Source organism: Thermobia domestica, chromosome 3 (genome assembly GCF_964235325.1).
Source record: "Thermobia domestica chromosome 3, izTheDome1.hap1.1, whole genome shotgun sequence".
Classification (NCBI taxonomy): domain Eukaryota; kingdom Metazoa; phylum Arthropoda; class Insecta; order Zygentoma; family Lepismatidae; genus Thermobia; species Thermobia domestica.
Window position 1 is genome coordinate 195,973,579 of NC_137456.1, and position 11,842 is coordinate 195,985,420.

Here is an 11,842-nt window from a genome sequence, read left to right on the forward strand (position 1 = left end):
TACAAAACTGATATTTCTGATGTATACTAACATGAAAAATATTCAATTTCTCTGGGTCTAAGAGTTGAGAAAACTTCGTTAACAGGTGAAACGCCAATAACACAAAATAACGTCATCTGTATCAACCTTCGTAACTGTCTGGCAAGTAACATGTTCGGACAAGGATTGATGAACACGTAAGGGCTAAACACGTCCTTACTGCTGTAGTATGGGCAAAACTGAGTTACAAGGAATTGTTCGTAGCTGTGCAGAAAATGCTAATAGTGATCGAACTTATAATAGGGATCGCTAGTCACGGAAATGATCCTATTTTAGACGTCACCACTCCTTTCTACTTAGAAGAAGGGCGAAACAAAATGCACTATTGTTATCAGCTAACAAATCTTTATATTTCATTTCTTGTCATAAAATGGTAATTCTATATGTAAGTCCGTAAACGTAATAATATTATTGCGTTCATGTATAAACCTAAGAAATATCTGACATACTCTATATCTTTTCTGTCCCTATGAATACCTTCGACTATTTTACTTTTTCTTTCTTGGTAATAATAATAATAATAATAATAATAATAATAATAATAATAATAATAATAATAATAATAATAAAGGAATAACATAATTACAATACCAATTACATAAACGTCATCTTCCCATTCAGAAAAAATAATAATTACCGTGACGGGATTTGAACCCAAGTAGCTGCATTGGGAGTTTCCTGCTTTAACAATTTCTTTTAAACAAATCGCCCTAACCGGAGTATCGTTCGCCACTGGCACCTCATCTCCTTTCGACGTATTCCAAACAATACAGGAACACGAACACAGAAATACTGAGGATTCCGATCTTGCTCTTCAGAGGAATTCGAACCTCTAGTGTATTGCGTCTCATGATAGTCAGCCTCATGATGATGTGGCCTCAATTTGCCACAAGTTCCTCATATGAATATAAGAAAATAAACTAGTAGTTATGGAACATAAACATAGAACTGTTTATTTCTACACGTGTTGATACAACTTAAAGAATGTGAAAATAATTTCTGTCGTCTTTTCTTCTTTGGAAATTAGAAGTTATATTAAAGACGAAGTGTAATGTAAGTCGGGGTCATCCCTGCAACCGATGACCAGCGCCGTAACTTAGATTCTTTTCTGCGGGGTGCCTTTGGCGTGGGATACCCGGGTTCAATTCCCAGCGAGAGCTCATGTGGTTAGGAATTCACGTTAATCAGTAGGTCCCCGTATCATACAGCGACGCTGCTGAACGGGACGTTAAAGTCAAATTCTGCTCAACTCTTTTCTGGGGGGTAAGCATTAATAAGCTTATTTGAGCCCCTGAAAAAAGTTGATTTTTAATTATTGCGCTCCTTCTCTCCAACGTTCTCTTAATCTTAATGGGCCCAACGGAGCGTGTGGGCCCTTCCGCACGGCAAGGTCTGCGGTTCCGTTAGTTACTCCCTGGGCCCATTACATACATGGCAAAATTATTAAGGGGACAATATTGATAAATATCAAAGCCATACGAATACATATTACTCAAATGGGTCCACGACTCATTTTTGTTCTATTTACCTTTTGTGTGCTGTTTTGTTTATATAATGTAGCGACCCGATTTGATGAATCATTTCTAATTTGATGCTCCTATCGTATATGTAGTAAGAAAATTTTGTCTGAAAATGGGCCCCCTCGAACGGTGGGGAGCTTCTTTGGGGGACAGTTGCCCCCCGACCAGTAACTTCTCTGCCGATGGCGTAGGCTCAACTGATGAACATTTCGTAATACTTTCTTCATTGAGTAACGTGTATATAACTTGTTTTTGAGTTAAACAAGGAAATCTCGAGTAGGTCATCAAGACACTCACACAAGTTGCTTATATTTTCTTATTTATATTTTTATTTATATTTATTTTATGTATTTTTGTTATATTTGAGTACTTTGTTTATATTTTTCCATGAAAAGATTTTTATTAGGTGTTAGTTTGGATGGAAATTTAAACGGCGCGTTGGGGGAGTGGTTAGCGTATTGAACTTCTATTTGGTGGACCCGAGTTTGAGTCCCGGCCGCACTGAAACTTTTTCTTATTTCAATTTCAATGTATACTCAGTGTTATAAACAAGATCTCTCCCCTCCCCCAGAAAGAAGAAGATGTTGGAATGAGGATAATTGGAGAAGGTCTCATTGGAGGCAATCATTTACAAAGTTATTTCCAGTAGTTGTTCTAGATTTGATATTTTCAGCTACTTTCAAGCATTTTCTGATTCATATTTCATCAGTGTTCTTATTTCTTTGATTATACAGTATATAATGAAAAAATACATTACATACCCAGCAATATTAACATATAATGTTTATTGTACAACACGCTTTGAACCAGAGAGCTTGATTTTAGCATGGAGAACTGTTTCGTTAGTCACCTACTTTACAATTTTACTCGCATAAACACCTGGATCAGGACTACCAACTGCTGTCAGTGCCGATAAAAGTTACGTGTAATTTGGGTTCATCTGTCTAGGTGTTCTTACAACTGCAAATGTCCTGGACCCCAAGTAATGGAATTAGAGCGCTCAGGGGGGGAATTACTTTTGTGGCTGGGTGTACAAGTAGCTATGTCTACACGTAGGAAAGAAAAAGACTTAGTTACACGATTTGTAAGACTTGTATATTTTCACCATTAACTAATTTATTTGTACGTTAACACATACAAAGTCTGTAATAGCTGGTATTTTACAGTAACGATCTGAACATTGCACACGCAATTTTCGTAGAAAGAAAATATTAAGTCTGTTTGCTACTTTCCTACAATAACTGAGCGTTTCTTCAAGCGCTAGAAATTGATAGATCTTCGCAATTGTCATTCCCAATATAGGTTCCTTGCATGAAGTTTCAGGAGGATAGAAAAGGATCATAAACAGAGTAGCTAATAGCCCACTTTTATAACTTCCGTTATAAATCGTAATTTCCAATATTTTCTAATAATATGCAAGTATGTGTTATAATATGCAAAGTTGAAAGTGTTTTCATTGCCACTATGAAAGTATACAATTGTAATATTTTCTTTATTTTTCGCAGGTCCAGAAGTGTCTCTTCAGAGTCATCGGGTGGTTTTTGCTGCCGAGGAATCTAGAAAACACAACAAAGTAATATATCTGAATAAAGGCGATAGTGGAAACTTAATATAGGTTATTCTGAATATATTGTGCTATTTAAAATAATAACTAGCATAAAGACCATGCGTTAAATCTGAAAATAAAAAAGAAATTTATAATTTTGTGCAGTATAATGACCTCTACTTAATAGTGTTCTCTGGTTTCTACTAGTGATATATATGTTCTCTGGTTTATAGAAAGATCGATCAAAAGTAACGCAATTCACTATAATAATGGTAAGCAGTAGACAAATAAAATTATATAGATAGAAGCATTGAACCTTTACAACCAACAAACCTATACCTAACTTTTATCTCTGATTGTTGCAGGTAAAACACCACAAATGATTTACGTGACTCATAATGCGAACGAGTTCTGATCGAATTCATCTCCAAAACATTTATAATCTCAGCAATGTCGATTTCCAAGTAAGGTGTGCCAGTCTATGGCAACAACATAATGAATCGAAGTAATGTGTCACAATGACTACAGATGTCTCGAAGTGGTGACTTCAGCATCCAGGATCAGCACACTCTTGCAGACCATCATATAACCGATGAACATTGTAACGTTAATGGGTACATATATGACACTCCCCTGATAATTTCCATTATTGGGAAACTTGAACTCCTGTAATAATAAAATTATGCCACTGGAGATGCACATCTTCAATCCATCAGCACTGGTAATTAACGGTGACAGAACCCAGCAAGATATGTTCAACAGTCTTATTTCTAATAATTATTGATATTCAAATCTACTGTGTTATTTCCGAAACAAGGAAATCTAATTTTCAAATTGTAAGAAATGCATTCATTAGAACAAAATGTATACTAAAAACTAAAGTACCTGATATTAAACGTTGACTGCCACTATATATTTTGACGTTTCTCATCTGTGAGCCACGGGCAACAATTCGCCACTAATACTTTGTTTTCGTCTTTGTTTTAACCCCATAAATGTATATTTTCATTGTGTATGGTTTTGCATACACGCGGCGTGGATATTAAATTTTGACTTCTACGCCATATGTATGTAATAGCATACAGACGTATAGAGCAAACGTGAAAAAGTGCAATATATATTTGTGTGTATGGAAAACCATACACGAGGCGCTGCATGAAGGAGCCGTGTGTATGGAAATCCATACACATGGCAGCCAACGTGTTTTAAAAGTCTTTATTTAAGGCAGCCATATTCATGAAATTGATGCCTAACGAAGTTTCTTTTTCGAAATAATTCTTTAACAGAAGAAAAATATAGATAAAACCTTCAACTTCGAAGAGGTTCTGGAAAACTGGGCAAATATACCTACATGACGTTTCCATCAAAGCTCTTGTAGACAAAAACTTGAGAACGAACATGTGTAAACTACTGCATTTTCAAACATAATCCCGAATAACATTCAGCTTTAATGGCTGTTCATATACCTTAGCAGCAATCAATACTTAAGCAATGAAAGGCACAAAATATCATTAAATATTTCCAACATAAATTTCACAAAAAGAAATAATGTTCCGGCTTTCATTATACGTATTCGCCATGCTAAATTTCTTTTCGTCTTACTTCGATAAACTAGATTTTGAGATTTCAAACTAATTCATTGGTTATTTAATTTGTATAGGCAAAATATAATTTTCAATGTGACCAATTGAATGAGCAACTTTAAATCTTGATAGATAAGTTGTGTAAAATTCAATACAAAGATCGTTAGCTGATCGAAATTCAACTGCATTAGGCATTACGTCATCAGGCAAGTACCACAATGGGTGGGAAATTTGCAATTACGTAGAACCAACAAGGAGCTTGGCTTCATAGCAGTGGTCATCCAGTGGTTATTCTTCATAACTTGAAGATCAGAGACCTCATTTTCAATAAATTTTAATTACAAAATTATATTATTTGAGTTGTAACCTAACATTCATATAATTTTGCGGTAACTCAGAATTTTTTTATTCTACCCACAACAAATGTACGAGAAAAATCATATACGTTTATTTTATCTTCTGTTCACTATGGTTAATTCTCTCACGTGGATGAATATAATTTCTGTATATTTTCTAAATCTTTTCATAGTTCTCAAAACTCACAATAATGTGCCTGGAGATAATGGTGAAATTCAGTTTTTTACTTTGGAAAAGCCCAGTAGTTTTGTTACTCGACTCGAGACGAGGTTATGGAACTTTCTGTACTCGTGGTGAGATACGTAAAGACGTGAACCTCTGAAATTCACTTCTGTCATCATATTTGTCAATGCATGGATCTTACATGTTGAATTGTGAAAGCTAGCTGGCTTCAGTGCTTGGAAACGATTTCAAAGACGGAATTACATAGCAGTTTTACAGATAAAGAATTCATTAATTAATCACAATTTAGTTTTGGAATATCCATCATTTCCTTTCGCTGTTCGTTGAATGTCCTTTGAAGAATATTGAACTAAAAGTACAATCACGGACAATGTTTAACGATGATATCGATGAGCGTCCGTGACATCCCCAGCAGAAAATCTGGCGTCACTCGTGCGACAGTAAAAAAATTGAAATACAAAGATACATAATGAAAATAATAACATACTGAGTGAAATGAATTCTAAAATTAATAAATATGAAAAGTTCGAAATAAAATCCCATTAAATAGTGAAATAAATGTAAAAAATCATTTGCAATGATCGTGCATCAATTCTGGTAATCGACGAGATGAAAACATAAGGCAGTGTTTGGTCGCAAACAGACAAATGCTGAGTTCTCAGTTGACTGGAAGAGAGTGTTCACGCAACTTACATTCTGTATCACAACGTGTCCATCTGCCATTCTGAAGAATGTTGGGATAAGAATAATGACCGCCACACAATAAGACACAAAATAAAGCACAAAATTCATAATTCACCATCAGCATACGTAGAAAGATAATGAAATACTATATATATAAATAAATAATATATATATATGCTGCACTAAAACACTGAAATAAAAAAACCTCACCAAAATAAAATCACTGGTACCGCTTAGAAATTAAAAAAAGTTGAAACACTGAAAATATCATCTGTAGCAAGGTAACTCGGCTACACAAATCAAATTTCTGCGGTGCTCAGCAGGGCGCAGAGAAGAAGACGAACATTCTACTGGATGGTGTTCTGAAGCATTCTCATCCCGAGTGCTAAGTTATTTATAGCGTAAATTGTCCGTCAAATGTTCTGGAATCTTAGAAAGTTTGTGCTTCGACAAATCCTCAAAAGATGGATACTAAACAGCACAACGTGGTTGTTGTGGTAAAACATCGGCGGATGAGACATACCCGTTACCATTTGAACAACGACCGATAGTCTGGAGGTCAGTACTTGGGTTACGTGAGAGTGTGCGTGTAACACTGGCGTATACAGGGGTTGTTGGTGATTCAAGGGGTCGAATATCAGATAGGGTGGAAATGTTCGAACCAATTGCGTCGGTTGACAGATCCAAAGGTTTATCGTCTGTGTCTTCTTTCCGTAATTAATTTAATGAAATACTTTCCTTTTTAACATTACCGGCCAAGCGGTATTTGTGGCAAATACAACAAAAATAAAGGAGGAGTGGGACTAGAAGGATGTTGAGGAGAGTAAGTGAAATAATAACCAAATACGGACCCAACTCCATTCTGAAAGGAAATGGAGAAAGACGTATAAGCACCTAGAACAACATAAACACTAATGTATTAGTAAAATTCGGTCTACCTATAGTCGCTTCTGAAGTGACTTTATGCAAAGAAAATACCCTTACGAACAAAATTTGATAAGGATAACCATTTCAATTCTTTGAATCGATTCATTTATCCATATCTGTTTGAAATTTCCAACTGTATGTGTCAATCCATATGCTGATTCTTTTGAATCGCGGTGTTTGTACCACATGAAATGTTAGCTAGTCTAGAATGTAGATTGAAAGAAGTAATCGAGAAGCGAGTTAAAAGTAACGAAATTATATAAATACTTGCCACTCGCTCTATTTATATCATTATTACTCGTATGAAAGTGAATAGTGCACTATAAAATAGAAGAATCGTATCGCGATGATTTCTTACACAAATTTATAAACGTTCATTTATTTAGGTTAAATATAGAGGTTCGAAGAGAAAGAAGATGATACAGACAAGTTAAGAAATTATTAAATTCAGTGTTAGATGAAAAGGACGTGGTATCATTGTGCAGAACGTTTCTTTTTTTTTTTGTAAATCAAGATTGACAATATACTGAAGTGATCAATAAATGCTACCTAAATGGCGGTCATCTGCCATTATATTTTTCAGGGTTCCTAAAAGGAAGGCATTTCCTCCTTCCTAAGAAGTGTTTGGTTGTTATCCTGCGGACTTGCTCGCAGTTTAAACTATAATGCCAGAATGAAAAAAAATTGAATTCGCTCGGATAAAAACAAAGTTACAATTTTTTTCATTCTCCACTCAAAACTATTTCCGTCCTAGTTTTCGTGTCGGGCCTTGTATTTATTTAACAATTTTACTACCTTGACATACGTAAGAATAGAACTCACTATAATAAGTGTCAGTAATATTAGGATGGCAACAGTAGTAAACATAATATTCGAATTTGAGGTTTGTAATGCCGTGAGTGTGGAGTTTATCTGAAGATTGAACAAATCATCAGCTAACTTATCAAATAGATAAGTAGAATCCGTCAATTTTAAGGGGAATAGTGTCCAGTTTCCCACTAAATATATTTTCTCATGCTGTATTTTTACCAATTTACGAGTTGACAATACTGTAGTATCAAAAATCAGACTATCAAAATCAACATACTCGACGAAGTATGACCTATTGTTTCCGAATTCTAAATGTTTAGATAGTAACAGATTAGTTGAGATGGTGTAGTTCTAACGGCTGGAACATGCGAAGAATACAGAATGCCTGCATTTTTGTATTCAAAAGTTAAGTTCGCCTTATATTTTTCCGAAAGTAGCGTACAGCCTTTTGAGGTGTTATTAAAAGCAATATTATTTAAACATTCCGACTGTGATGTTATGGTAATCATGGTTGTGTAACAAAAATACAAAAATGATTTCCATTCACAGGAATTTCTATCTAAATTATGAAATTTGCCATCTGCTATGTAAACCGTTGTCGGCAAATCATAGCGACATTTCCTTTCTCCAATTAAAAATCCTAGAGATTTAACGTCATACAATTTAGATACACTATGAGAATAAATTATTGGTGTTCGCAATAATAAGTCGACATTATTGGATTCTAAATCAAACCTTATTAAATAAATATTTGATAATTTATAGAAAAGTCCCAAATCATTAATGTAAAGTGTCGTTTTCAAAATATCGTGTTCTTCGATAAACTTCCTTGCCTGATCATTATTCACTATATGAAAAATGAGTTCGTTTGCCATGATGTTTGAAAACAATTCTAAGATATGTTGTTGCACTGAATGCAACAAGAAATTAGACAAAAGTTGTTATTCGACTGAACTTATTCTACAAAATATGTAATCTAATTGACTTCTAAAGTTAGCCAATACAAGTTTTACTGTAACAACGACATTGTTTAATATTTTTTTTCCTGGTTGAAACGGGATTTGAGTTTTTCTAATTCTGCAGTCAAAAGTTGATCATGTTCCTCTAATGCTCTGATTGAATGCAAAAGTTTTTGTTGTTGAATTAAGTTATAAGTTGATAAACCTATAGAACGAAATCCTAAAATCCAAGACAAAATAGAACGTTTATTTCGACATTGAAAAGCACAAGGAATGGTATTCACTTTCTTTTCTCTAAACAATAATTCGTTTCGTCGAATCCCTTCCTGAATATTTCGAAGTCCTGGACATTCCGAAATTATAGGAATTGCCTCATGAAAACTAATGTGGATTTTCAATGTCGTGTAAATGTCTGCAGTCGTATGTACGGCGAACGAATTCTCAGAAATAGCTATTCCTAATTTCTCCATTGTTAGTTGTTGAGAAACAGAATAAATGTACGTTACCAAAGTTGTCAGAAAAATCAATGCCGTATAGAAATGCATCCTGCAATGAAAGAAAAAAATCTCACTTACGTTAGAATGTTCCTACATTTTTTTTATCTAATCTAGACTTTGTACTGTTTTAAAGGGTTTCAACCTCCGGATGTCAAACGTATCTCCCCTTCTTTTCATTTTTGTACGTAACATACTTAATGCGATACGAATTCTCATGTACTTTTTCCAAAATTTCTGCTTTCGTTTTGAACTTTTGACTTAAACAAGCTGGAATTCCTGGTTTTTGAGCTATGTCTTGTATCAAGACTTGCTGACCGGATTCAAACGTTTGTGACCTAAATTTCTTTTTCAAATATTTCTTCTGAGATTTGTATTTTCGCTGAAGATTTTTATACGCAATATCACGTGCTTCTCTTAACTGCTGTAAACGTGATTCGTTTTCTTCGTAGTCACAGGGTAAGTCTAGCGATGCGTTTAGATTTGTCCTGGGGTTGAATCCGTGGAGCAAGTAAAAAGAACTATATCTTCTCCCCTTATGTATATGTGCCTTAATCGTAAATACTATCGATTGAAGAATCGAATCCCAATTCGACATTTTATTGTCTACATAATATTTCAGAGAATTCTGAACGATGTCGTTAACTTTCTCAGCTAGGCCCGGAGTGTAGCGCGCTCCAGTATTTGCAAAATTTAAGTGAATGTCAAACTTCTCTGCCATCTCTTCCATTAATTTACCCTTATGCGATGCTAAGCGATCTAACACTATTTGCTTCGGGACACCGTATTTTAAAATCAGCTCTTCAGAAAGTACTTGACTTATTGAATCGGCACTGAGGTCCTGTATAGATTTCGCTATTACATACCTAGTAGACATATCAACTATAATGCATACATATTTCTGTCTATAGGTGCTCGACAAAGGCAAAGGGCCAAATTGATCCAAAACGAGCGACTCCATGAATGCGTATTTAATAGGTCTACGGATGTAAAGGTGTTTTTCCCACACGTCTTTTATTGACCTGACAAGTGACACACGTGCTACATTTCTCATGTAAAACTCTTTATATTGGGCATGTATAGTTTCTTTAGTGCATTGTGTAACACTTAGAAAACGAAAAATGACCACCTCCGTATTGTTCAGTATGTAATTGTTGAAACACATATTCACGAAGTGAATATGGAATACAGAGTAAATATTTAGTCTTATCTGCGAACCAGTGTTTACGATATAATCTACCCTCTCTTATTTCAAAAGCTGAAGCTTGTCTCTCCATTTTCCCGTTGCGTTCTTCTCGACGTTCTAATGCATTGAAAATTGGACCGAAATGGGTGTCACGTCTCTGCAGTTCGGTTACATTTACTCCCTCTTCAAATGAAAAAACACTCTTAGGTCTTCCATGTTGTAGTCTTCCTTTGTTGGCTGAATATCTGTGTCTCTACTGAGAATGTCACTGGGGTTATTTTCTCCTTTTACGTGAATTGAAATGTAATTTTATTCCTGTAATTCCAACGCATACCGTAGTAATTTGGGCGATAATTTGGGTGCTGTCTTTAAGTATGTAAAACCCTTACAGTGAGTATAAATTTAGAATCCATTTCCATATAAATAGAAATTGAACTTTACACGCCGATAAAATTGATAATAATTCTAGTTCTACAATATGGCGCAAACTTTAGGACGGTCTTAACAAACGACTGTAAGAACCTAACGACGTCCATTCTCCATTTTCCTGTTTTTGCAACAAACAACTGCCTATCGAAAGACTCAAAGCGTCTGTCGCTAATCTTAGGGGTGTATGTGGTACGTAGGGCGATAAAAGGGGTGCCTTCATCAAAGCGTCCTTAAGCTTTTGAAAAGCAGCTTCATGTTTTTCAGTCCACTGAAACTTTTTGCTTTTCCGGGTCATCAATTGTAGCGGTTGGACTAAAGTAGCGCAGTCCTTGCAGAATCTCCGGACGTAATTTGTGAGACCAAGGAAAGATTTGAGATGTTTAGGAGATTTAGGCGATTTAAAAGCCTTAATTGCGTTTATTTTATCACTTACTTGGTAACCAAAGGAACTATGTGTCCTAGCGCAAGTATTTGTTCTTGTAAAAATTTTCACTTTTCTACTGACAATTTCAAACCTGCATTTCTCAATCTATCAAATACAGTGCCCAGAATCTCTACCGTTTGGTGTTGATCGTTCCCAAAAATGAATACATTATCCATATAGAACGAAACGTTTGCTGGTGCTACATTCACTAAAGTAATGGACATTATTCTCGTGTAAACAGCGGGCACTGATAGATATCCCTGTGCTAAAACTCGAAGTCTAAAACTTCCCTCACCTGGGAAATTAAATCCAGTATAATCCCTAGATTCTTCAATAAGATGGATTGTATAGTATGCAGATTTTATATCGCAAATGCTGTACCACAAATGTCCTCCCATTGTTGATAGAATATTATGTATTAGTGGTAATGACGTGATATGGGAAACTCCGCAATTGTTTAAAATGCGCATATCCAATACTGCACGAATAGAATTGTCTGGTTTCTTTATGAATAACATAGGACTATTGTATGGCGACGAAGCCCTCTCGATGATTTTTTGTTCCAACAGAATATAGAGCTGTTCTCGAACCAACGGCTTCAGAGCTATGGGGATTGGATACTGGCTACGATGGAAGGGAACTACAGTTCTTAATTCTATATGATGTTCGTAATTTTTCATTCTTCCTATCGTTTTAGAATC

The 11,842-nt window shown here is 35.2% G+C and overlaps 1 protein-coding gene across 3 annotated transcripts in view; it reads left to right on the forward strand.

The window, feature by feature from the left end:
- LOC145680916 (uncharacterized) overlaps positions 1 to 4,025 on the forward strand; it is a 975,933-nt gene extending 971,908 nt beyond the window's left edge. Inside the window, exons 7-8 of one of the 3 annotated variants that reach the window (XM_081752076.1) lie at positions 3,065 to 3,174; positions 3,471 to 4,025. In XM_081752076.1, the coding sequence (XP_081608202.1) occupies positions 3,065 to 3,174 (110 nt within the window). In that variant the 3' untranslated portion in view covers positions 3,471 to 4,025. Of the gene's footprint in view, positions 1 to 3,064; positions 3,432 to 3,470 lie in introns of those variants that run through there. The other 2 variants (XM_081752077.1, XM_081752075.1) reach the window with 2 other exon arrangements.
- The last annotated feature ends 7,817 nt before the right edge of the window (positions 4,026 to 11,842 follow it).